Source organism: Syngnathus leptorhynchus, chromosome 10 (assembly GCF_054491065.1).
Source record: "Syngnathus leptorhynchus isolate UIUO chromosome 10, UIUO_Slep, whole genome shotgun sequence".
NCBI lineage: Eukaryota > Metazoa > Chordata > Actinopteri > Syngnathiformes > Syngnathidae > Syngnathus > Syngnathus leptorhynchus.
Genome location: NC_141204.1, coordinates 3,021,344 through 3,044,880, shown reverse-complemented (window position 1 = coordinate 3,044,880; position 23,537 = coordinate 3,021,344). Strand labels below are relative to the sequence as shown.

At 43.5% G+C, this 23,537-nt stretch overlaps 5 protein-coding genes across 8 annotated transcripts; 3 read left to right on the top strand and 2 right to left on the bottom strand.

Annotated features, from left to right (window-relative positions):
• Nucleotides 1-392: 392 nt before the first annotated feature.
• On the top strand, nt 393-5,463 carry LOC147049932 (max-interacting protein 1-like). The gene is made up of 6 exons (XM_085922959.1): nt 393-916; nt 1,925-2,030; nt 2,273-2,302; nt 2,990-3,104; nt 4,027-4,198; nt 4,270-5,463. The coding sequence occupies exons 1-6, from the start codon at nt 421-423 to the stop codon at nt 4,431-4,433; spliced, it is 1,083 nt and encodes a 360-aa protein (XP_085779085.1). The 5' UTR covers nt 393-420; the 3' UTR covers nt 4,434-5,463.
• Nucleotides 5,387-8,678, bottom strand: smndc1 (survival motor neuron domain containing 1). Of its 4 annotated transcripts, none has more exons than XR_015067476.1 (8): nt 8,530-8,678; nt 8,048-8,167; nt 7,821-7,963; nt 7,343-7,507; nt 7,106-7,259; nt 6,489-6,947; nt 6,255-6,329; nt 5,387-6,185 (listed from the first exon to the last, which is right to left on the bottom strand). XR_015067476.1 is itself a non-coding variant. In XM_085922960.1 (6 exons), exons 2-6 carry the CDS (start codon nt 8,165-8,167, stop codon nt 6,810-6,812), a joined length of 720 nt encoding a protein of 239 aa, XP_085779086.1. In that variant the 5' UTR covers nt 8,530-8,678; the 3' UTR covers nt 6,357-6,809. The 4 variants fall into 4 exon arrangements, 1 of the variants encoding a protein (XP_085779086.1); XR_015067477.1 differs by having other exon boundaries at nt 6,265-6,329; XR_015067475.1 differs by having other exon boundaries at nt 5,387-6,329.
• A 787-nt stretch (nt 8,679-9,465) lies between these two features.
• LOC147049930 (alpha-2A adrenergic receptor-like) lies at nt 9,466-10,560 on the top strand. The gene has a single exon (XM_085921948.1). It carries the CDS (start codon nt 9,466-9,468, stop codon nt 10,558-10,560), a length of 1,095 nt encoding a protein of 364 aa, XP_085778074.1.
• Nucleotides 10,561-15,061: 4,501 nt separating this feature from the next.
• Nucleotides 15,062-17,672, top strand: bnip4 (BCL2 interacting protein 4). The gene is made up of 6 exons (XM_085921949.1): nt 15,062-15,230; nt 15,477-15,642; nt 15,715-15,772; nt 16,083-16,189; nt 16,346-16,495; nt 16,619-17,672. The coding sequence occupies exons 1-6, from the start codon at nt 15,185-15,187 to the stop codon at nt 16,659-16,661; spliced, it is 570 nt and encodes a 189-aa protein (XP_085778075.1). The 5' UTR covers nt 15,062-15,184; the 3' UTR covers nt 16,662-17,672.
• On the bottom strand, nt 17,621-22,798 carry LOC147049928 (serine/threonine-protein phosphatase 2A 55 kDa regulatory subunit B delta isoform). The gene is made up of 10 exons (XM_085921946.1): nt 22,555-22,798; nt 22,207-22,281; nt 20,902-20,999; nt 20,635-20,800; nt 20,450-20,562; nt 20,189-20,366; nt 19,933-20,097; nt 19,683-19,852; nt 19,476-19,567; nt 17,621-19,373 (listed from the first exon to the last, which is right to left on the bottom strand). The coding sequence occupies exons 1-10, from the start codon at nt 22,559-22,561 to the stop codon at nt 19,094-19,096; spliced, it is 1,344 nt and encodes a 447-aa protein (XP_085778072.1). The 5' UTR covers nt 22,562-22,798; the 3' UTR covers nt 17,621-19,093.
• Nucleotides 22,799-23,537: the final 739 nt, after the last annotated feature.

Below are 23,537 nucleotides of genomic sequence, written 5' to 3'. Positions count from 1 at the left end.
TGCTTTTTGATTAGCATGAAAAAGGGGGGGGGGGGGCACATGACAGCTTGTGAAATGAACCAAAAGTGAAGAATGCTGTCAGTGAGTCAGCATGAATATGATTTTCTGATGTTCTAGTAGGGTTTTCCTGAAATGTTTTATTTTGAAGCAGTTTGGTGCTGAAACTGATCATTGCTATCTGGAATTGTTTTGTTACATTCAACCAGATAATCTATTTTTTACTTTTTCAATAAAAAAAAGATGCCTATTCCTAGTTTAGATGCAGAGTTTAAAGGTTACATAAATCTCTTCTTTTTTTAACTAGTCAATGCACGAGTGACTAACAAAGGCAAGAAGTGTACGAGCCCTTAGCCAGGATATCAAAGGTACTAGAATAAACGCTTCAACAACTTCCGGCCAACACTATGGGGGATAAATAAAATGCAAATGATGCTTTGTTATAAATTCATCCGTCAGCTCGCCTCGCTTTCTGCAGCATTGATCATGAGGATGTGTTCTGTGGCCCAGTTGACAATGGATGCGGCGTGCACGCGTTTAGTGGGAGGGATTATCCACCAAGTAGGGCAAGTGGCTGAGGCTAAGGACTGCAATTCCATCCAGCCTCAGTCATCCGCTCAGTGCACACACGAACGACGAGCCAGGGGCCGACTCTTCGTCCCCGTCCATATAAAGAACACCTCATCCGAAATGGTGAAGTACGTAGGACAACAAGCCCAGGACAACGAGCGGAAAAAGCAGGAGCTAGTGTCTGAGCGCGGTGCGTTCACGGACCCGCGGGATTCGGGAGACGTGTCCGACTGCTCGCTGGGCGACGCGTCGGACGCCAAGTGTTCCGCCATGGACACGTTCATGAAGAACGTACAAGTATTGCTGGACGCAGCGCACTACATCGAGAGCGTGGATAAGAACAGCGGAAGTAAGTGGAATATACGGGAGACACGACTGTGTGCGGGCCGTAAACGCGTCTCGGTAGGATCCGAGGGCAGACAACAAAAGACGCGACGCGCACGACAACACAACACAGGGCCACGGATAACCTTTTTTTTTTTTTTTCCCACGGTGCCTGCTTCTTGTGGGAGTAATAGCACACGTCATAAATAAATCACACTGGAAATGGTGCGATAACTATTTCAGAGATAATGCGTCGCTCACGATCCAATTTGGTGCGTCTTTTTTTGCAATCTGCCCCCATTTTAAACCGCAGGACACGAGGGTAAAACGCACTGAGCGCATGTTTTAATATTCATGCATACACGCATGTTAAAAAATATCCTTTTATGGGGTTTTTTCCTACATGCATGTGAAATACGACACCAAATGCCCCTTCTAATGAATTAACTATGTCGGTTCATCTGCTCCACCTATATGTGGAGGTGTAAAACACAAAACAAAACGCAATATTTTCCCAATGCTAAAATAACGTATTGTTACATGCTTATTATCAATTATAAATGCCGGTTATTACTTCCAGGGCCGAGCTATCTTCTATGTATGTGTTATTCACATGGTTTCCACATGGAACATATTACAGCCTTCTGATTGGCCTTGCACTCTTTTTCTCCACGGCCTCTAAGCCAATCAGATGTGAGTTTAACCGTGACGTTGACGGGCTACCGGAAAAAAAAGCATTGTGGGATTTGTATGATTTCCCGCAGCGGCACAGAAAGAATAATAAATGTATAATATAAATACATATATCTTTTCTTTTCATTTTTATTGACCAGTACATTTCATATTAATGTCAATATCAAACATTTACTCACCTGTTAGAATTTAAACTTGCTAAGAATTTAGGTCAGGACACATGCTAATGCCATTAGATAACTATGTAGGTGGTGGATATGTGCCAGACTGAGTTATATGAACTTGTAATAAATTCTCATCAAAAGTTCTTTTTTTTTTTTTTTTCCTGTCTACTACACAGAATGCGAGCATGGTTATGCTTCGACGTATCCTGCCAGTGATCTGGCACTCCCACAGAAGCATCGTAAATTCAACAAGAACAGGAAATTGGACAATATTCACAATAGGTGGGTTCAATCATTTCTGGAGTGTTTTATAGTTTTTCACCAGCCAATTTTCAAAATAGTAAAAGGTAAATAACTTCAAACTGTTATGTATTCAGTCATAAAGAAAAGAAATAACATGTGATGCTGTATCGTATGATACATTCTATTTGATGTTTTTATTTTAGACAGATATATTTGAGTTTTCTGTATCTTTCCCCACTATAATTTATCTAACTATTCTTACATATTTGTAATCATTGCAGGTCAGCCCACAATGAACTGGAAAAGAATAGGTGAGCATTGCAAGATTCAAGAGATTAACATCTACGAATTGTTATTTTTTCCAAAAATGTTTCTGCATCCTTTTCATGCTTAACATATTGACGAGTCATGCGAAATGATCACTGCAATGATTACATCCTTAACAAGGAGATTGCAGCACATAAGCTTTTCAATTCACCTTTAATGAGGCGTAGCCTTTAGCGACGTGTTCACGCTGCCACAGTTCCTGGAGGACTTGCGGTCAGCAAATGTGAAGCATCTGTTTCCAGACAAGACGCCTTCCTGAAGCAGAGCCTCCTCCCTCTGGTGCGGGATGAGGCCATCGAAGCTGGGAGCGGACGACAAATGTCAGGATGCGTTTGTGTCCAAAATTAAATGGCCTGTTAATGTTTACTAAACAAATTAAGTATAAGGGGGGGGGGGGGGGGGGGTTGCTTTGAGAAAGATGACATCACAGTTTGACCTATGTATATACAATACTACATTTCTTCTTTAGGCAGTATGCGTTTTGGTACCCGATTTTTTTTTTTTTTTTTTACCTCATTTCGGCAACACAAGGCGGAAATCTGATTGGACAAATATGTATAAATGGTCTATTTTTTTTGTACAATGCTGTGTGTAATATTTTGGTTACCTTATTTAGCTGCATCCGTGAAGGGGAAATTAACTTCCCGTTTGTGCGTTTCCTCCCACCGCAGACGAGCGCATCTCCGCCTGTGCTTGGAAAGGTTGAAGTCGCTCATCCCTCTGGGACCAGACTGCAGTCGGCACACCACGCTGGGACTTCTCAACAAGGCCAAAGTGCACATCAAGGTGCGGCGGCGGTGGTGGTCTAGTAGAATTGTGTTGAACACAAATGTCCAATTGTTGCAAACTGTTTCCGCGCTGATTCACTTCTCCCTTCTTCCTTTTCCAAAGTCATGAATGAGTGAACTTGAAGCACTTAAATTGCTACATAGTTGCCATTCATTCGCTCATCTATGGCATTATGTGTTAGCATTACGCTAACGGGGCCTGTGTATTGTGGTATTAAGACCAAATGCACGGCCAAGCGCCATTGTCGAGATGACACGGTGATGTATATGACATGTATATACAATGTCCGACTGCATGGAACATTCCATTTTTCCCTCATTTGAGAAATGTGTGGCTTGCTTAGACAAGTTTATACTAGCTGCTCACTGAAAGGTTTCCCATGACCTTCCTGTTGTACACTCTTGCATCATCAGCGGGTACTTGGGGATGTTTTAATGTGGGCGTGTCTACTTTTCTGGGGATGACATTTGGGGGGGGGGGGGCGTTTGTGGTTAGTGTGGATACTGCGTGTACATTATGAACTACCTCTGGAAGTCGACAGAAGACTGCAGTTCAGGAAATGCGGTTCTGATGTGCTTTTGAGTGGAAACTGGAGCAGATGCAAACAGAAGAGAACAAAACAAACACACGGTGTGATTTCAGATTCAGGAAATGGCTTGGAAAGTTCTATTGTACGCATTGACAACAAAGCCCATTCTGAAAAAGCCTATTGTGGCATATTTTAATATACCATTAATTGCACATGGGCTCCCTCTAGTGATACACCAAAGAATCACTGAATTAGACTGTTTACATTAGATTGGCTTCAACACATTTGTTGTATTTCACTTTTGAGTGCGGTACAATACAAGTGTAGAGGTTATCTCGTTCTCACACATTCCTTCTGCTCACCTTTCCTCTCCTGATTTTTCCTTTGTAGAAACTAGAGGAGGCGGACCGGAGGGGTCAGCACCAGCTGGACACCCTGGAGCGGGAGCAGAGATACTTGCAGAGGCAGCTGGCCCAGCTCCAGACGCTCGGCGAAAGAGACCGCATCCGCACGGACAGCTTGGGCTCACCCACCGACTCGGACCGCTACGAATCGGACCGAGGTTGGGCTGCGGTTGTTGCCGGCCCCCCCTTCGACGTATGTGGCTCATGGTGATTCTGTGTGCGTTTGCAGAGGAGATCGAAGTGGACGTGGAGTGCACCGACTTCTCCCTAGGAGAAATGGACAGCGTGAGTAGCGGCGGGGCCAGCGACCTGGACGACCAGAGCAGCCGGCAGAGCTCGGCCAGCGACGAGGGCTACTCTACCTGCAGTCTCAAAGTGGCCTTCTCTGCTTGAGGTCCGCTGCACTGTGCTCCCCCCCCTTCCCCAAACACCACACTCTTATGGCTTTAACCAGGGGTGGGGAACCTACTGCACAGGCGGGACAGAATCGAATTTGGTACAATTCTCTCTAACGCCGTTCACTTTTTGCAGCTTCACAGCTTTATTTCGATGAAACGCAAACGAGTCAGAGGATTTGAATCATTTTATGTTAAACAATGGCTCAAAATAGTTACCGTCATCAAAAATCGATGACAATTGATTAATTTCAACGTCTCTAATTCTTTATGAAGAACATGTCAAGTAATTATTGAGGGGATTGCTTAAGTGCTTTCACAATCAAGTTTGCTGCTATTCTTTCTCACACCAAGATTTCGGAAATCGGGCCCAAAGACTCAAAATGGTCCCAAAACACACAAAAAAAAGGTTCCCCACCCCTGACTTGAACAATCACCAGCCTGCAGCTCCACAAACTCGAACGTGTCCACCTAAGAACCAGCCTTAAGCTTGACTCCAACCTAAACCTGAATGTCTGTTGTCCCGTGAACAGCCACAATCAAAGAGAGGCACTCAAAGGGTTCAAGTCAAACCTTCAACCAAATCAATCCAATCAATCATCTTCAAAACCAGCAAAAAAAAGGCCACAAATACCAGCTTGACATTTGCTCCATTTGCCTTTCAAAAAAAAAAAAAAACACATCAGCAACTTAAAAACAGGTCGAGACCCTTTTTCTTTGACGTCTGCATTCCAAAATCTGCTTTTAGTCAACGGAGCCACGAGCATCAAATCTACACACGTTAGTTGTTCTAATTTATTTTGCATAGTATTTATTATGTTTGTTATATTTAATTGTGCTGCAGCATTTGTGGTGGAAAAATATCTGAAAATGACTTGACCTCCCTCCCCTTGAAATGCATCAGTGTCAGAACCTGCTCTATTTATTTCAACCTCCATTTAGAAAGTAATAAGCTAGCTGGTACTTCTCCCGGCACAAGGTGAAAAAGCAATAATGCATCTTTCTTTTTTTTTCTTTTTTTTTTTTTTTACACATAGCCTTTGTCCGTCCATAAGCTCATACTATTAATGTCCAACTTTAAGATTGGTGATTTTAGTAAAAAAAAAAAAAATGTAAATGATTTTCCAAAGCTACAGTGCATGTGTATTGAATGTTATAATGAAAAAAAAAAATGTCTGTAGCATGAACAAAACACTTAATTTTTTTAAACTTGTTGACTGTTATGTCATCCATCGTTGCACTGTTCCAAACCATCAACTACAATAACATTGCCCATTTCTCTCCCCGCTAGTGACTCCATCAGCACCAAATTGTGTCTTAATGTGAGTGTTTGACTCTTGCACAAGTCCCTGCTCACCCAACCCACCCAACGTGTTTGGGGAAATGTAGAAAATGCACTATAAAAATAATAATTGTGCTTGGGGGAAGCACAGCCCTGATGTTTTCTAGTGCTTGATTAGGAATTTAATGTGATTTTTTTTTTTTTTTGCAAAATATGCTGCTGGTGCCCTGCTGATACTTTGTTACGGTTCCTGACGACGCTCCCTGGAATCCTAATAAATCTCTTCCACCAACACAAGCAGTTTTGTGTGCCACTTATCCTATAGAACGTCCTATAAAATTTTGTACCATTACTTTGGTTGCCCCATAAATGTGGTTAAAATTAAATGAAATAAGGTTTTCAGAAAATGACAGCTGAAATAGAAATACTCACCGTTAGATGACAGATGATTTGAGACGAAGCGCATCGCTGTAATTCACAAAAGTGTCATTATTTATGTTAGCATTAGTGTCGGTAGTCATATTGTTGTATGGTTACCATCGCACACTAGTTAGGCCATCAGATGCTCACTGACTTGAAGTCTGGCTTGACTCGCTGGCGTTCTCATTCATGCTGGTCCCAATGATAAGAAGGCAGTCATTTATAAAACTCAACAAACGAATGTTTATTTGACTTTTATAAATTACAGAAATCAAAAGATCATCGACGCTGTTTCTGATGTTCTTACTCTAATCGAAAAGGAAAAACAAAAAAAAACAGCCCGACACTTACGGAGCAATTCTTAGAAGTGTTGAGCTTGAGCCACAGCACGGTGTGTGTATTCGGCGCGTGTGTAGAATACGGGCACAAGCAGCTAACTTCCTGTTGGTACATAGCAAGTGACGCGATTATAAAGCAGGGCGGCTTCCTGTCTAATTTGGACAGCTTCTCTTCTACCTGTACGACATTAAAAAAAAAAAAGCATCAAGGCTTCAATTCAGAGGTGTATATGTAACTCCCAACTTTCTTTCAATCGTGTCACACAAAATGAACAACACTGTAATATTCAGTATACAACATGGGGGGGGGTGAGTATTTACAGAAGATGCCGGGTCACTGTGGCATTAAATGCCTGACGTTGTACTTGGACGTGTCGTTGTACTGCGTCATGGGCTTGTCTGCGATGCCGCACGTGCCCACCCCGACTTTCCCGTTGACGCTTTCTGGAGATGCAAATATGCTTCTCTTCACCTAAGGTAACAAAAAAAGACCAACCACAAAAAGAATGATGGAATTAACAATATATTTGTTATTGTGGTTAGCGTTTGCAATGGTGTAGATTGTTCAACAACTTTAGATCTTGTTTAGGAGAGGGAAGCCATGAAACTCCTTGAAAAAATGATGGTTACCTGTCCTTTCTTGTTCTTTGAGTAAGCTTTGTTGTTGAACTGTTGCCACTTGGACTTTTGGTCCTCTCGCTCCTGCTCTAATTCCTTCATCCTCAGCACCTTTTTCTGGGCTTTCTTCTTTTTGTATTCCCGCTGCTCGGCGATCTGCTCCTTTCTAGACCCCCGAAAAAAAAGTAGAAAATGTCAAAAAGCCACTGCCACGCGGACTACATTAGGCAAAGCACATTGCGGTCGTACCTTGATTTGTTCCTGGACAAGCCGAGGTCGTCTTCGAGACGCCTGCGGTCCTCCACCGCTTTGAGGTTCTGCAGGGGGATGATTTCAGCATTGCCGTAGCCAGTGAAGGTGACGGCGGCTGTGCTGTTCTCGTGGTCGATCTCCTCGATCTCGGCCTCATACACCCTGCAAAAAGCCACGTCTGTAAGCAGGTGAGTACGGTTCGCAGATGGGCCAAAAAGGAATACTTGTGTACACACGTTATGTAAATAATCAGGTTAACACTTTCAGAATGCATATTCCTACCTAATTTTATCATTTAAAATAAAAAAAAAGCACAATGAGGAAATATTCCACACTGAATATGGAAAATTAAAGTAATGAATGAGGTTTTCTACCATATCGGAGGTGGGTTGGAACCACCCGTACTTAAGAGGCACATTTCAAACCAAAGAAAACTTGACGTAGGCTTGCTTGCGGTGGTACAGGCGACACTCACTGTCCATCCTGACTCCACACGGACAAACACTTGTCTCCCACTTTCCAGATGTGCCTGATGGGCGTCGGCGCGGCACCATTGGCACTTGGGGTGGCATCTGCAGGCTGCGAGGCCAAGAGGTCCTTGGTCAGGTCAATGACTTCCTGAAGGAGAAATTACAACAGGCGTTGGGTCAGATGTTGTTCCCTAATTGATTACAGATATCATTATGATGGATATAAACAAACCTGCAAGTCTTTCTGTAGCTTGAGGAGATCCTCATTTTCTTGGTCGGTGGACAAGGCAACTTCAACTTGCTGTAGCTGAGCTTTGTAGCTGCCGAGCTGCTTCACTAAATCCTCCGACATCTGCAAAACGGCACCCAACACACGACATTTGAGTCACTCGCCGTGTGTCAACTAGCTGCGTACGTTAGCACACAATACGGTGGACGGAAATAAGACATTGAGGATTAAATAGACGTGGTGTTTCCATTTCGCATGACAACAGAGACTACGCGAGGAGCCGACACTAAAAATAAATGTTAGCTAAGACGTCACAGTGCTGTAAATATTTGCTTCGACCTGTTAGCTTCGGCCTTCGTTAGCCGACGTTTAACCACCGCGCTTGATGCTAATGCTAATGATTTAGCGGCTCAGGAGGAAACGACAGTAAAATGTAGTATACCGTTCATAATTATAAACGCAATGTAGTCAAAAACTAAACTCACCTCTGTATGGTTATGAATGATATATAAATTAAGTAAGCATCCAACTTTCACGGCTTCAATAAGGCGAAAAACAATACGCTGTTGGGAACAAGAGTTTACGTCGTCGACCCGTAACAAACCCGTCGATGAAATCTCGCGTTATTTGGGCAAATCTCGATTTAGCTCAAGGACGTCTCTAGTGGCCATTATACCACATTGCCATAACCAAACACCTGTTTGATAGTTCGTCTTTGTTCGAAAATTGAGTCCGTTTTAAAATAAGAATAATCAATCAATCAATTTATTCTCTCTAGTTTTTGACCACCAATATCGTTCTGCAGCTGAATAATTAAAATATTAAAAACTGCTCCGTGTATAATACAACAAACGGCCACAGCACAGTAATAAGCACAATGTTACATTAATGGGGATGGGTGCTTGGCTACATTTCCAAGATTTTTAATAGATAAAATGAACAATGACTTCAATGAATTCTTGTCTCACAGAGCTGAATTAACTTGCTAAAGGCAGTTTTTTTTCCAGTCGTATTGGAGCTCATTAGAGTCTCATTCCGTTAACTAAATATAAATATGAATCCAATACCTCAAAATGACTGCCATTGTCATTACTAGGCTTCAGAGCAGCCTCCAGAAGCAGGAGGAGCCCTCCCACCCTCGCTTGTAGCGTCACATGCATGTGGTATAAAAGAGCCCCTTCTCCAGTCTACCACACCTGCTTCAAACATCTGCTTGAACTCCATCTGTGTGCTGAATGATTCATTTCAAGCGTCTATTTTTAAAACGCTCGGATGCGGAGCCACGGGAACGCTTCCTCTTTTCGACAGAGTAGAATTCCTCGCCTTTTTTTTTTCCCGAACCGGAAGAACTTGATCAAAATGACGACCGCTTCCACTGATGCCAAACGTCGCTAACCGACTTCAATCCAATAAAAGTGTCAATGGACTGCCTGAACTTGACCAATGAGACGGCGGCGGCCCGGCACTTATATGGCGCTCAGACCTCGGCACCTCTCACCCTCCTGGTTGGGGTCCTCATCCTGCTGACCGTCTTTGGCAACGTCATGGTGGTCATCGCCGTGACCACATGTCGCGTCCTCAGAGCCCCTCAGAACTTATTCCTGGTCTCTCTGGCGTGCGCCGACATCCTGGTAGCCACCTCGGTGATGCCCTTCTCCCTGGCCAATGAACTGATGGGTTACTGGTTCTTCGGTAAGGTGTGGTGCGAAATCTACCTGGCGCTGGATGTGTTTTTCTGCACGTCTTCCATCGTCCACCTGTGTGCCATAAGCCTGGACCGATACTGGTCCATCACACGGGCCGTCGAGTACAACTTGAGAAGAACGCCTCAGCGGATCAAATGTACCATCTTGATCGTTTGGGTGCTGGCAGCCATCATTTCCTTCCCGCCGCTGATCACCATGAAGAAGGACAAAGGCCAAAAGGACCGACCCGAGTGTAAAATCAACGACGAGAAGTGGTACATCGTTTTCTCCAGCATCGCTTCCTTCTTCGCGCCTTGCGCCATCATGGTCCTGGTCTACCTGAGGATCTACCAGGTGGCCAAGCAGAGGACACGAGCCCCGCCGGGTGAAAGGTCACGAGAAAACGGAGAGGTCAACGGGGAGCCGGCGGACGAATCATCATCGGACGGCTACGAAGTAACCTTGTGTTCTCTGAAGAAGAGGCGACCCGCCCGGACGGCCGAGTGGGGTCACGAGAAACCCGGAGAAACCGCAGAGAAGCCACAGGCCAACACCAGCCGCTGGAAAGTAAGACAGCGGCGAGAGAGACGCTTCACGTTAGTGCTGGCCGTGGTGGTGGGTGTGTTCGTCCTCTGCTGGCTGCCCTTCTTCTTCACGTACACGCTCACGGCCGTGTGCGCCTGCTGCGTGCCTGAGACGCTCTTCAAGATGTTCTTCTGGTTGGGATACTGTAACAGCTCCCTCAATCCGCTCATTTACACCGTTTTCAATAATGACTTCCGCAGGTCCTTTAAAAAGATCCTCTGTAGAAAAACACATGTTGATTTATAAGAGGACATCATTTGGGAATGTGTGTTGAAATTTCAACTCATGTTTCATCCATCAATGTCATTTGTTTAGGTTTTCTTGCACTTGTCACTTAATAAGGAATAGATCCCCCCCCCCCAAATATCTGCAACATCAGAAAATCCCTTCCCGTCAGCATCTCATCGACATTATCTTATCTAAGCTCAAAACCTTCAGGGTTTGTGCTAGAAAGCAAAACAAATGTTAAGAAAACCCCACGAGAAGCTCTGACATTTATTTGGGCTTATTTCGAAAGCTCCTTCGGTGCTGACTCCTTTTTAACGGGAGTTGGAATGTGATTGGCTCATTTTTAAACAGCTTCATCTCAGTGACACTACGGTGTGCACACTTCTGCAACCACATCATTTCAGTGGATTGCTTTAAGACATTCAGACAATATCTGCATCTTTTTTTTTTTTTGCCACTCAATCGTCACGGGTATTATTTTTATTTTCGACACAATAGCAACAAGATTGATGATGGCAAATCAAATTGAAGCCAAACGATGCCACCCTCACTCCTCTCTTGTCTTTCCCGAGTCTGAGACGCTTCGATGAGGGGAAAATTAAAGCTAGGGGCCCGCGTGGGCGATCACGGAATCATTGCAGGCAGCTTATCATGAATTATTGCCTTCATATCAGGATGTCATTAAATCCTCCCCTGGAGTCAAACACCACGCCAACAAAGAAATGGAAATGGGAGGGCCTTCCGCCGATGACACAATTAACTCTCATACAAGCTTATCTAACATCACCTTTTTAGCACACGTCAACAAATAAACATTTACGATCCCTCAAACCTGAATTAAAGTGAAAAGCGCTTTTCGGTCAAGACTGGGATGATTCCCATGACTCGTGTCGTGGAAATTTTTTTGTTTGAGATTCCTGTGGTACGCATGTTTGGACTCAATCTGTTAAAGGCTTAAAATATGACCGCTATTAGTCACCGCAAACGGTCATCGGTGCGGAATAAATGTCTCCATGTTGGAGTTCCCATGAATAATACGGCGCGAGAAAGATTGCGCAACATGTGTTGTACTTCACCCTGGTATGTGAAGCTCATGCATGCTATTAATATGTTGACATGGGAAACGGCTACGACGGTATGTGTCAAAAGGATTTACAACAATATAGCAAAAGTCTACACACCCCCTTTCAAAATAAAAGCTTCATTTGTGAAACGAGTATTATATTGAATTCCCGACTGTGATATGTTTTAATAAAATATCCTAATTGATTGTGTCCGTCTGACTTTACCGAGCGGGTCGCAGTGAACAGTGGAAATTTGCACCCAATAAAAGTAAAAGGTGAGCACATTTCATTTTTTTTTTTTCAAACATGTGGCCCGGGGGCCATTTGTGGCCTGCCGAATGACATGACGGGGTCCTCTAAAGTTTAATGTTATTGCTTTCAAACTTTAGATTTTTTTTAAATGGATTTACATTCCACAGTTCAAGGCCTCCTGTCGTTTTTCCATCTGTCTGAAAGTAATGTTCTGTTTTGCCAAATGTGCTGAAATATGTATGCCTTTCTATTTTATGTTCCTGCCAAGCGGGCTGATTGCGCGTGCATCATAAATTCACACATGTCCACTTTCACTGTGTGCAGATACAATATGATTTATTCAGAGCGTTTAAGGGCGTCCATAAAGCCACTAAAAAAAACGAGGCCGCTGGCAAAAGTTCCCACAATCAACCGTCTCCACATTTTGCCGTTTGCTCTCGTCCCTTTAAATCTTCTGGTGGTGTCTCTCAAAAGGGCGGCTGAACTTTGAGGCAATTAAAGATCGCAGACTGCATCCCAGACAGGCGGGGATGATGAAGGCTGGCTCGTCGTGTCAGACAGAGGCCTCCAGACCATACTAATAAGTTTACATCATAGCCGGAGATGAATAGAGGGGTTTTAATTGAATGTTGGCTCATTCATTATGGATGGAGCGCTCGAGTACACCATATTTCCTCCTGCTCGGATAATCAACTTTGATTCTACGGGATGAAGGCGGAGTGGCTATCCGGCTTTATATTTCAGCTTTTTCCTCGTTTCTTTTTTTGCTTTCCGATGATTGCTTGTTTACTCGCTTCAATGACTTGTTTTTCCAAAGCTTCCACCGCAAATTCAGTTCGTAGCGGATCTTAGCTCTTTTGACAAGATGTCAAAATGTGGAAGAAGCCCAATTGTGTCAAGACCAAAATGAGTTTAACACAGTTTACATGTCGGGCTCAATGATGATATTAATACAAGTTGTCGTTCTGTGTAGTGATTTGATTACAATATTAATTCATATGTACACATTTGTTCATAAAACAAGGCCACTGGCTTATTTTTGTGTGTGTGTGTGAGCAGAGCTAGCTATCCATCGCAAAACAAACCAAGGTCAAGGACTCACGGGAGCAAAAGCCACACACATGAAGTGGAAATGACCAAATATAACTCTTGTGTTTACACATGTATGAGAAAATGAAGCAATTCTTCAGGGATACTCCTTCACACTCGTTTTCTTCCACTTTTTCCCGATAATTACACCACATTGCTCTTTACTGGGCGAAAGAAGTCGCTGTTGAATTATTCATCGCAAATCCAGTTATAAGAGAAGTTCGACTTCAAATAAAAAAATATAATTAAAATGAGTTATCAGGAGTAGAAAATGCCGAGTCTAATATATGGCATCTTATTTTAAGTTTAATAATATTAAAACTAATAATAATTAAAAAAAAACTTTCCAATATATGCCTAGCCTCTTATTAATCTGCGTGGTCAATAGACAGCAGGATATAGCCGACAGAGGATAATTGTCAGTGCTAATCAGGAATGGAACAGATGCTAAATGCCTTCCTGCCTTGTTCCAACTTCCTGGCGTCCCTCTTTCTACAAAGCTATTTATATGCCTCATCCAATCAACGATTCATATCCTTCTTCGCCCGTTAGCTGCATTCAGTTTGATATCAAATATAAGACACCGGTTGCATTTCGATTGCCGTCTGTCGACAGAATGCGGAGATGAACAAAACATCCATAACATTTAACTTCATTATTGTCACCGGCAACACATCCTGACAGCATCTTATGAAAATCGAAATCACTTACGCCAGTCCAATGAAATTGTTTGCTTAGGGGATTATGGCTTCATAAATGTTTTTTTTATTTGTTTATTTTCCAGGACACGTGCATTGCTTATCGAATCAACAGTAGTGACATTTCACGAGCAGTCAACATTTTTCCATCTGGCCATATGCGCTATTAGGCCGCTTTATTGTACTTTGGAGGAAATGGCCACAAAATTCCAGGTGTTAGGTGTTCTCATTGGGGAATTATTGGATGTCTTCCATATTCAGACATCCGTATTAGACAGATGGATGATGCTAAATTGCAGAGTATATACGCTTTGGGTTATTGACCTTCAAACTGGAACAAATTCAGCGCGGATGATTAAATCTCTAAAAGTAATATAGAGAGTAAAAATCCAAAGTTGAATGCAATTGGGGGATGGAGATCAAAAGATTTGGTTGGTTAATTTCACACTAACTCAATGAGCAATAAAAAGGCAATTTTACACAACATCTCCCCTTTAAAGCGATATTTTGGGAGTGCATGACTCTGAAACATTTGCAACACAATAGCACAGTGCAAAGAACCATTGAAAGTTATATTGTTTTCTTTCAAAGAATATTTCAATTAAGTCAATTACAAAAGGAATAAGCTCGTGTCTGGCAGGAAGAAGGACACATTTCAAAGTAATAGCTTTCCCTAAATTGCAGAAATAATTGAGTTCTCCCGGAATAATCAGTCACGCTGATCTCCACGCGAGGAAAACCTAATTTCATTTCCCCGCCTCAAATTTGAAATCGCCTCAATGAGATAGCACGCACGGTTACTATGGAATTGTAATATAGTCACAACACAAGAAGAATTAAAAGAAGATAATATGGACGAGTAAAAGCCGACAATAATAAAAAGCTAATTTCCTTATTTCAGTTAATAACGCCGGACACGTTTTCTTAAATGTATGACTATTTCTAGGAGAATTATGTGGGAAAAAATAAATGGACATTTTATCTGTATAGAAACACTCCTACCAGTATTAATACAATAAAAAATAAACTCAATGATCTCACAAGCTTAACAGTACAAAAAAATATTCTAAATAGGGCAATGCTGCTTAATAATTATGTCCTCCTGATCTTTTACTGCCACCTGCAGCCAAAAGTGCAGAACTGCCTCCCTTCATGACCCACAATATTTATCCCGACGTGGTCTGTTGAAACATTTTATTTGTGATGTATCATATAAATGTCATGGTGTGTTGTCAAACCTCGGCTTGTGACATTTAGCGGACGCAATAAAGGAAGTCTGTTTACCCCTCAAGCGTGGGAGCGCATGCGCGGTCAAACCTGGAAAGGCGGGGCGGGGCATACGTTTTAAACGTAGGGAGCGCACCCTCGCCTTATCCAATCAGCGTTGAGGTAAACACTCGGTTGCGTCATTGTTATTGTGCGTTGCTCGGAAGACGCTCCAAGCTGCTCGGCTCTCGCTCGATATTTCGCCATCGGTTCGTATATTTGACACTTTTTAAACTTTTTTTTGTTCAACAAAGGAGGAGTCCAAGCGGCGCCATGTCGATACCAAACGACGCTTCTTCCTTGGAAGAGAGTTTGCAAGGTAATGTGTTAAAAAAGTCAGCTTTTGTTCGGAAATTTGGCCGGAAAACTTGGGGAACCTCAATACGAGCTTCCAAAAATATTTTTTGGGTATTTATTTTAAAGTTTTGTGAGTGGGTCAGCAAATAGATTAGTAGGGTTGCATTGTATTTAATGTCGATTTCCTCAATAAAAAAACAACAAAAAGTTTTTCCTCATCACTAGCGCTGTGTATTCTTTCTACATTTTTTCCCCATTCTTTTTCCAGGTACGTGGGTGGAGTCACACTTTAGTGCTGCAGCCTCACAAAGCAACAGTCACCAGGAGCTCGTAATGCCCACGTCGATGCAGGAGGATGACGTGGAGAACATGCTCCTGGATGCCCAACGCGAGTCCAGCAGGAGCAACTCAGGCGGAAGCTCGCAATGCAACAGGTCTGCTCCCGAAAAAGGGAACCAAGTGAAATAAAGATAAGTCTCACTGACAGTTTGCTTCCCTTTCACAAGCCCACGCAGACCACTGACCCCCCTTGTGTGGAGAGGCTCTGGGGGAAGCAGCTTGCAGGTAAGATATGATCTTGCATTGTTTTGACCAAAAGCAGTACGTTTAGTGCGGTTTAGCCTTCAATTTCTTCCAGACAAAACAAAAGTGGCTTTTGTGAGAAAATGTTTTGGGACAAATGGTCATTAGGCTGCATATGGAGGAGATACAGCCTATTGTAGTACCAAAATTGACCTGTTAGTGGCAGCATGGTTCCAGAAGACAAAGACTTGAAAGGAATCAATAGTCTTAAACTTTTAGTACGTCTGATGTTACATTGCAATTGTCATTCATTTTTTTCCAATGTGACCAAACCCACATTATGTGTTTTTAGTCAGAAGAGGACTTTCAGGAAAGAAGACAGGAAGTGGAGATGATGATGAAAAAAAACGCAGACTGGATCTGGGACTGGTGCAGCCGACCCGAGAACAATCCGCCAAAGTAGGCTTTTTACAAACGGTTACAAAAGGCAAATGTTTTTCTGCCACATGGCACCTCTTGTTTACAAAATGGTCCATGAGTTAATTTTCTGTGGTCCGTGACCTTAGACAGGACCCCTAGTTAGCACCAATGAAAGTTTGATGCGCTCCTCTGCAGGGAGTTCCTGCTCAAGCACCCCAAGCGCTCCACCCCGCTCAGCATGCGCAACAGCAGCGTCATGAAAAAGGGCGGCGTCCTCTCGCCCGACTTCCTTCAGCTCTTCCTGCCCTCCTTAATCATCTCGCACATACTCGCAATCGGCCTCGGGTAAGATTTGTCAATCCATCCCACGAGTTTCATACAAAAAATTAAAACTCGCATACTGTGTCAATGAAATCGTGGATTGACTCAAACTAAAGTTCAGGTTTCAATTTATGTCTTTATTTTCAGAATATATATCGGGAAGCGCCTGGCTTCCCACAACACCTTGTGAGAAGCCTTGCATTCGGACCTCGATGAGACTTCAGCATGCCTTCGACTGAAAAGAACCACTGTGAAAACTCAAGCGACTGTGGGCCATATGAGGGAAACGCTTGGACCTCTCCTGCCTTTCTGCTGTTTCCTCCAGCTTGTTTTAAGATCCGTCCTACGCGTTTGCTTTGACCCACTTGGTCAGACTTGTTTGTACTATTTTGTAATATTATTGTTATTTGTATCCAAGGAATCATTAGCATACTGTGATTACTTCACTCTAAATTGTGTTTTGATATTTGTAAAATCAAATGTGATGCACAAATATGCAGAAGGGGCCATTTTACCTAAAAAAAACATTCATCTTTCTTTGCTAAGTACAGTCAGGGCATGCTGGTGGCTAACTGCAATAATTTTAACTTCTCAAGCACCCAAAAGTTTCACTTGGCATGTTGCTTACCTTAACTTGAATCCCTGGTTGCGTGTAGCCAAAGGTAAATTGCAGGTGGAATCGTGTTGACTCGTGAGTGAACGATTCGTTCAAAAGACCGAATCTTTTCAGTGAACGAGAATGAACGAATCACTTCCTAAAGTTTTTCCCTAATGAAGTGGCCTGTGATTAGGTACACCTGAAAATGCTGGTGTAGCTAATAGTGTCCGACTGACGTCACAGATCAAACATCCAATCAGAAAGTGATTCTAAAGATTCAGTTCACTTGAAAGAACTGGAATGCACATCACCAGCTGTTTTAATCGATTCTTTGGACATCTTCTTCTGTCTTTTAGTGCTTGGTGAGCAAAAATTGGTGCACTGCTGCCACCTTCTGAAATGGAGTGTGGGCCATGCACCCAAACTACTCCTCCCAAAAATAAGAACAGAAATTTAAAGATGAACCACCTCTGCAAATATTATCGGTTGAATAAAAGTTGAAAACACACACAGCCTGGTGAATTCTATGAAAGAAAATCGCTGAAAAGATGAACACAATTAAAATTTTATTGAACTTTGGTCAAAATAATAAACAAGTGAATACATTGCCACCATGTTAGGAATCAATGGACAAAGACTTGGTGTGTTTTTGTCTGAATGTAATGGTAACCATCACGTCTGGATTCACATGGACGTGTTTTGAAGAACTTCCCAAATTAGTGAGAACACGGATGAAGGGGCTGTCATCACTCCTTGGATAGGGAGGCACTCTTAATTAAATCACCCACGTGTGACAGCTACACATAGCAGCGGCGTATGAGGCCATCACGCTAAAAAAATTGGAATTAACAAATAATGCACATGAGGTTTGGGGTGGGAAAGGGGGGGGGGCATAGCTGTCACTCATAGAAAGTCGGAATTAAGGCTGCAGATTCCCTTTGTCCGTCTTGTGCCGTGTGCCTTACCAGCCCGCCCACCCCCCGCAAGAAAAGCTCCAAAGTCAAGACGATCTTGATAACACACACACCCGCACGCACACACACTTGCGCTCACTCACACACGCGTTATTAGTTTGTGTCCAACAGTGGTTGCGGAACTGGTAGCCCCAAAATAGTAGTTCAATAAACACATTTTGCTTGAGATCTGCTCCCAAGAAAAAGGAGAAAAAAAAAAAGAAAAAAAAAGACAGTGGTGCGACTGGACATGTTCCACCTCTCTACAACATAAAAACATGCAAAGCAATATACATACTTCTAAATTTAAAAACACATCTGTCGTTTTAGTTTCTTTTTATTATGTGGATGACAAGGTGTACTTGAGTAGATACAGTCAGTGAAATCAGGTCACTGTATTGATGGAGGGGTGGGGAGTGGGGTGGGGGGGGTTATGAGGCGAGGAGGGGGGAGAAAAACAATCGAGTCCACACTCCAGATTCACAGCCACCTCCATCAGCGGACGCGCAGCGGACGGGAGGGAGGGAATGTTAACAGTTTGGCTTTACGTGATTTCCCCACCAGCCGCTAATCCGCACTTAGGTGCTCGGAAACCTTTCAGACGGTGGTACGACGTCAACTCTCGGAGGGGGGGGGGGGGGGGGGGGGGTGTTGGCTTCCGAGCCTTTAAAACGGTGTAACGAAGGTTAAAAATGTCAACAAAAACATTGACGTTCAAGAGTTTGACCTCCGTCAATTAGACCCACATACGGCTTTCTGGGTCACTGGGGGGGGAGGGGGCGAGGGGAATGAGAGTGTGTGTGTGTGTGTGTGTGTGTGTGTATGGGGGGGGGGGGTGTTGGTGATTGCCCTGATGCCAAAAAGGCAAAAAACAATCTAAGCTTAGATTCAAAATAAAACAGACCTAGCGGGTCGGCCTCCAAAAAAGTAGACGCGTGCTTTCGAAAATTCTTCACCGGGAGGACGACGAGGCCGTTTGTTTTCTTCTTGTTCTTATACAGATAGACACGTAGTAGGCTGAACTACAACGGGGGGGTGGGGGGGGACGCCCAAAGCCCGTTCCCCGCTCTTCTAGTTGATCTTGTCCTGGAAAATGTACAAGTTGTTGGTGGCGGCCACGGCGATCACGTTCTCTTTGGGGTGCCAGGCCGTGTGCAGGATCTTCTTGTTGAAGTCCAGGCTGTCCACGCTGATCTCGTCCTTCTTCCGCTTGCCGCCGGTGGATACCTTGCGCGGCTTGAGCGTGGCCCGCGGTTTGCTGCTCTCCCGCGACGCCTCCAGCGTGATGTCCCGTCGGGTGTTGCGGTCGAACATTCGGAAGAAGTTGTTATACGACCCCGTCATGATGGCGCTTTAAGAAAAAGAGGAGGCCATTGTTAATTGCGCATTACGCCATCTGCTGGTAGAGCGTTTCATGATTCTGCACAAGTGATTGACACAAAAAAGGACAAACCTGTCACTGCCGTTCCAGCAGCACTCAAACTTGTCAAAGATGCAGTCATTTTCATACAAAGAGCAAAGTTTGCTCCGAAGGTATTCATGAACCTGAAGGAAAAAAAAAAACCCCAACCCAAAACCATGAAGAACCAGAACCAATGAGATTTCTTTAGACCTCACCAAAGAAAGAGACATTTCTGCATAGATTAAAACATAATTGCACCTGATACGTCTCCACTGGCCGGTTCTCCATGTTGAGGTCCCAAACTTTGACAGAGAGGTAGTCACGTGTCATCATGTAGCGCCCGCTGTGACTGAACTTCACGTCTGAGATGGACGAGATGATCTCGGAGAAGAAGGAGCGGCTGCTGGGATCCTCGGGCTCCTCGAAGACTGCAAACCATTGTCAAATACGCTTCAGACAAAACAAAACAAAAATGGACGGAATATCGGGGGGGGCGATGGCTACTTACACTTTGAGTGGCGGTCGCAGAGCGCCCCCGCTCGCATGTCGCACAACCGAATGGTGCCTTTGCTACTGCTGTACACAAATACGTTGCATTGGTGGGGATGGCACTCGGCCGCCGTGATGACTTCTGTCAGCTCCTCCATATTAGCGGGCTTGATGTCTACAATATCTGGGAAGGGGGCGGAGTTAAAGGTGATAACCAACAGATATGATTCTTCTTCATGATTCTCGCCAAGAAATAAGAAAACCTCCAAGGATACTAAAACTTCTGTCTGTAATTTCCAAGTGCCATAAATTTATTCTTAGGTCATCTGCAGAGAGGTACGTTTCGTGGTCACTATTTACAGAAATGGAATTAATGTGATAGGTGTGCGCATTTGCAAAGATCCTCCGCGGGCTGGCTTCTACCATGAGATCCATGGGCATTAGCACCGGTACCTGCAAGGCAGCCACAAGGGCGAGCGTGAAGGCGAGCTCAATGAGGGGAGAAAAAAAAAAAAAAAGAAAAGACGTGGACGTACCCGTAAAGAGGTAATTCGAAAAGGGTCTATGAGTCGGCCATCTTCATATTTCAGGTTGTAGCCTTCCGCCCGCTTGTCTCGTTCACTTATTTTCCACAATTTGATAGTTTTATCTGATCAGAAGAAAATTCGCATCAGTGACGCCATTTGACAGAGCAGGGGGGGGAAAAAAAGTGATTTCTTACCGTTTGTTGAAAGGAGAAAGTGAGCAGCGTTCTGTTGGGGTAGCCACCTAATTTTATTGATTTTCTCCTCAATTTCTAAACTTTTCAAGTAGTCAAATTCAGGCTCGTGACTCTGAAAAGTGCTATAAACGTTGTACTCGCCGCGCAGGTGAGGACGGTTTTTAGACTGTGAAGCAAAAGAGAGCAAACACAATTTGCCGTCAGTAACCGACCGGTCGGATTGACAAATGCGTGAACCGCTCTGGAAAATTGGGGCGATTGAAGTACCTCCTGCTCGTGTTGAAATATCACTACTCTGCCGCCCTTGTCTCCCGTAGCCAGCAGCTCTCCCGAATAGTTGAATTCAACCGTGGAGATTATGTCGGCTAAAAATAGACACAAGCTGTGATGATGTGTAAAAATATCTGCATTCAGTTGCAGCGGCATGCCCTAAAAATCCCTCGCTTCACAACAAAAAACAGCTGGTCAAAAACAAACAAACAAAACAAATACATTTGAATCTGAACATTTATGCTCAATGACAAAAATAGGATAGCAAAAGTGGTTGGGAAACGTATTCACGTTTTGACCTGCATGTCAAAATGATTCATGAAACCAGAAAAGTGCAGTGTCAACATTTTCCCGACTGTACAGCGATGGGATGAAAATCTCCCGGCCTGTACTCAGGTCAAACGTCGCGTTCTTTTTAAGACAGATCAAAAAGACAGATGACGACTAGGTTGTATAAACGAGCAAACATCCTTGGACGCAAGCGTGGTACATGTACAAATGATAGAAAGTTGTCCACTCAACTACTGTGAGCTACCACCAAAGGAAATTGTCCACTTCCACTCAACTGATTAGAAAATGTGTATTTACTTCAATCTTTCCGTGTCAATGGATTTAGTCGAATGGATACACTTGGCGAGACGCCTATTTCTTTGCCTTTCTGTGATTCTTCCAGCCTCTCTTGTAATTGCTGTGTAACCGTTGCACTTTTTTCTTAAACGCTGGACTGTATTACTTTGACGGAAACACAAACAACAAGGCATAATAGTCGATTTGTACTTCATCATTACTTGCTATACCTTAAAATCTGTCTCATTTTCTTCCTGCTTTATGGAAGGTTCAATTACTTCATTATGATTCTATCACTTGGGTGTATGTTTCAGTATTAGTGTTAGATAACAGGAATCTACTTTCCCCCCCCTTCTAATTCACAAATAAAGCCGAATGTTTGCCAAGTGTATACACTAACATAGATACATTGCATGAATGAATGAACACTAACGTGATGTCACACGACAATTTATGGGCGCAGTGCAATGACGTCACGTCCACAGGCGCTCCCCCTTTAATAGCTTAGCCACCGTGTAGCATCCGGCTAGCTAGCCACACACAGTAGCGACTCCGTTTCAAGACAAACGGCACCTCCCACACACAAAAACACAAACGCACTCCATTCCGCCACCGTAGCCGAGTCGCAGCAATACCGGCGGCTTCCTCTAACTAACCCGCACCAAGTGCCAAAGAGCGGCTGGCTGTCCTCTTTCAGCCTAGCCTAGCTTAGCCAAGCTAACGTTAGCCACATACCTTCCGCAACATCTTCATCTATCGCTCCTTTCACTTGAGAGAAACACCACTGGAAATCATTTCCTCCTGCAACCCCTGGAAGGGAAGAAAAGAGAGAAGCGTGTCAGCTTTGTTGTGACAGCGCGTTGCGTTTCGACGCAAAAATGACTTGACAGTGATAGTTTTGACAACTAGCACGCTAGTTAGCTTAGTCGGCTAACTTGCAGACACTCAGGGCCATCTCGCGCACACACACATATATATCCACGCGTACGCGCAAATACATAGATACACATACACACAAATACACACACGAGCTAAGCGAGGTGGTGGATCCTTTTGCTTCCCTTCTCCCCTAATGTAGCTCACCCGCCATTGCTTCATTTAGCAGCGCTTTTTGCTGTACACGGCGCGTCCGATGCCCAAAACGACGCGCGCTGCTTTCTCGGAGTTAACAGTGAACATCCACGATGGCTGCGAAACACCGGGGCTTCGGGATCTGTCAAGACCACACAAATTATCCGTGATTTTTTTCCCCCTCCTCTCCCCCTTTCCAAAATGGCGCACAGGACATGGAGTGGTGACGTCATGCACGCATGCCACCCTCACGCGCGCGCATCCTACTCCAGCATCACCGAGGGAAGAAGTTCGCATGTTTGGAATTTTGATTTTTTTTTTTTTTTTGTTATATCGTAAATTTGAAGTTACCAACAACACCGTTTTTGTTTACAGTTAATGAAAGTACGAATGCACAAATAACATCTGCACGATAATGTGGTGACTTTTATTACTACTACAGTACAACAAACAAAATGACACCACGATAATATGCCAATAACATTTTCAAAACAACTGTAGCTGTCATTTTAAAATCGGAGTCAATTTGATGTCATGTTTCCATTCAAGAAGCGACAACAAATACATCAATATTATGACACCTTGCAAGCGTTTGTATTCTACGGGTCAATTAGCACCACCTAGTGGATAAGAAATAGAAATGCAGAATATGTCCATAGTGATGATGCCCACGGCCTGTGCACAAGTGAGCGAGCCTCGTCAGCTAACCTCTTGGTTATTCACAAGCTCAGAGCAAGAAATGAATGTCAGATGAATACTGGAGTAAATAAAAGATTAGCTCAAAATTTTATATATAAATAGGGGCACTGCACTTCTCCATACAAAATGACCAAAATTGAGTCAATCCACTCTCAGGGATTTCCAATAATAGATTTACGTGAGTGAATATTCTTAATAACATCTCAACAAACTAAATTTGGTCACTGCAGCACCGTGCTAGTTTGCATTTCACAGTCAATGAGCACCACCTAGTGGAGAAAATCAAACAATGCAGA

Excerpts from the sequence above, each read along its gene's own strand:
- smndc1 (XM_085922960.1), bottom strand. The coding sequence starts at position 8,167 with ATGTCGGAGGATTTAGTGAAGCAGCTCGGCAGCTACAAAGCTCAGCTA. Across the intron at positions 7,260-7,342 it reads TTGTCCAGGAACAAATCAAG|AAAGGAGCAGATCGCCGAGC; the intron begins GTACGACCGCAA and ends TCGGGGGTCTAG. Across the intron at positions 6,948-7,105 it reads CAAAGAACAAGAAAGGACAG|GTGAAGAGAAGCATATTTGC; the intron begins GTAACCATCATT and ends TTGTTACCTTAG.
- bnip4 (XM_085921949.1), top strand. The coding sequence starts at position 15,185 with ATGTCGATACCAAACGACGCTTCTTCCTTGGAAGAGAGTTTGCAAG. Across the intron at positions 15,643-15,714 it reads GGAAGCTCGCAATGCAACAG|CCCACGCAGACCACTGACCC; the intron begins GTCTGCTCCCGA and ends CCCTTTCACAAG. Across the intron at positions 15,773-16,082 it reads CTGGGGGAAGCAGCTTGCAG|TCAGAAGAGGACTTTCAGGA; the intron begins GTAAGATATGAT and ends ATGTGTTTTTAG.
- LOC147049930 (XM_085921948.1), top strand. The coding sequence starts at position 9,466 with ATGGACTGCCTGAACTTGACCAATGAGACGGCGGCGGCCCGGCACTTA.
- LOC147049928 (XM_085921946.1), bottom strand. Across the intron at positions 20,098-20,188 it reads AATTACAGACAGAAGTTTTA|ATATTGTAGACATCAAGCCC; the intron begins GTATCCTTGGAG and ends CCCCCTTCCCAG. Across the intron at positions 19,374-19,475 it reads TGCTGGAACGGCAGTGACAG|CGCCATCATGACGGGGTCGT; the intron begins GTTTGTCCTTTT and ends TTTTTCTTAAAG.
- LOC147049932 (XM_085922959.1), top strand. The coding sequence starts at position 421 with ATGCAAATGATGCTTTGTTATAAATTCATCCGTCAGCTCGCCTCGCTT. Across the intron at positions 2,031-2,272 it reads TTGGACAATATTCACAATAG|GTCAGCCCACAATGAACTGG; the intron begins GTGGGTTCAATC and ends TAATCATTGCAG. Across the intron at positions 4,199-4,269 it reads CCGCTACGAATCGGACCGAG|AGGAGATCGAAGTGGACGTG; the intron begins GTTGGGCTGCGG and ends GTGCGTTTGCAG.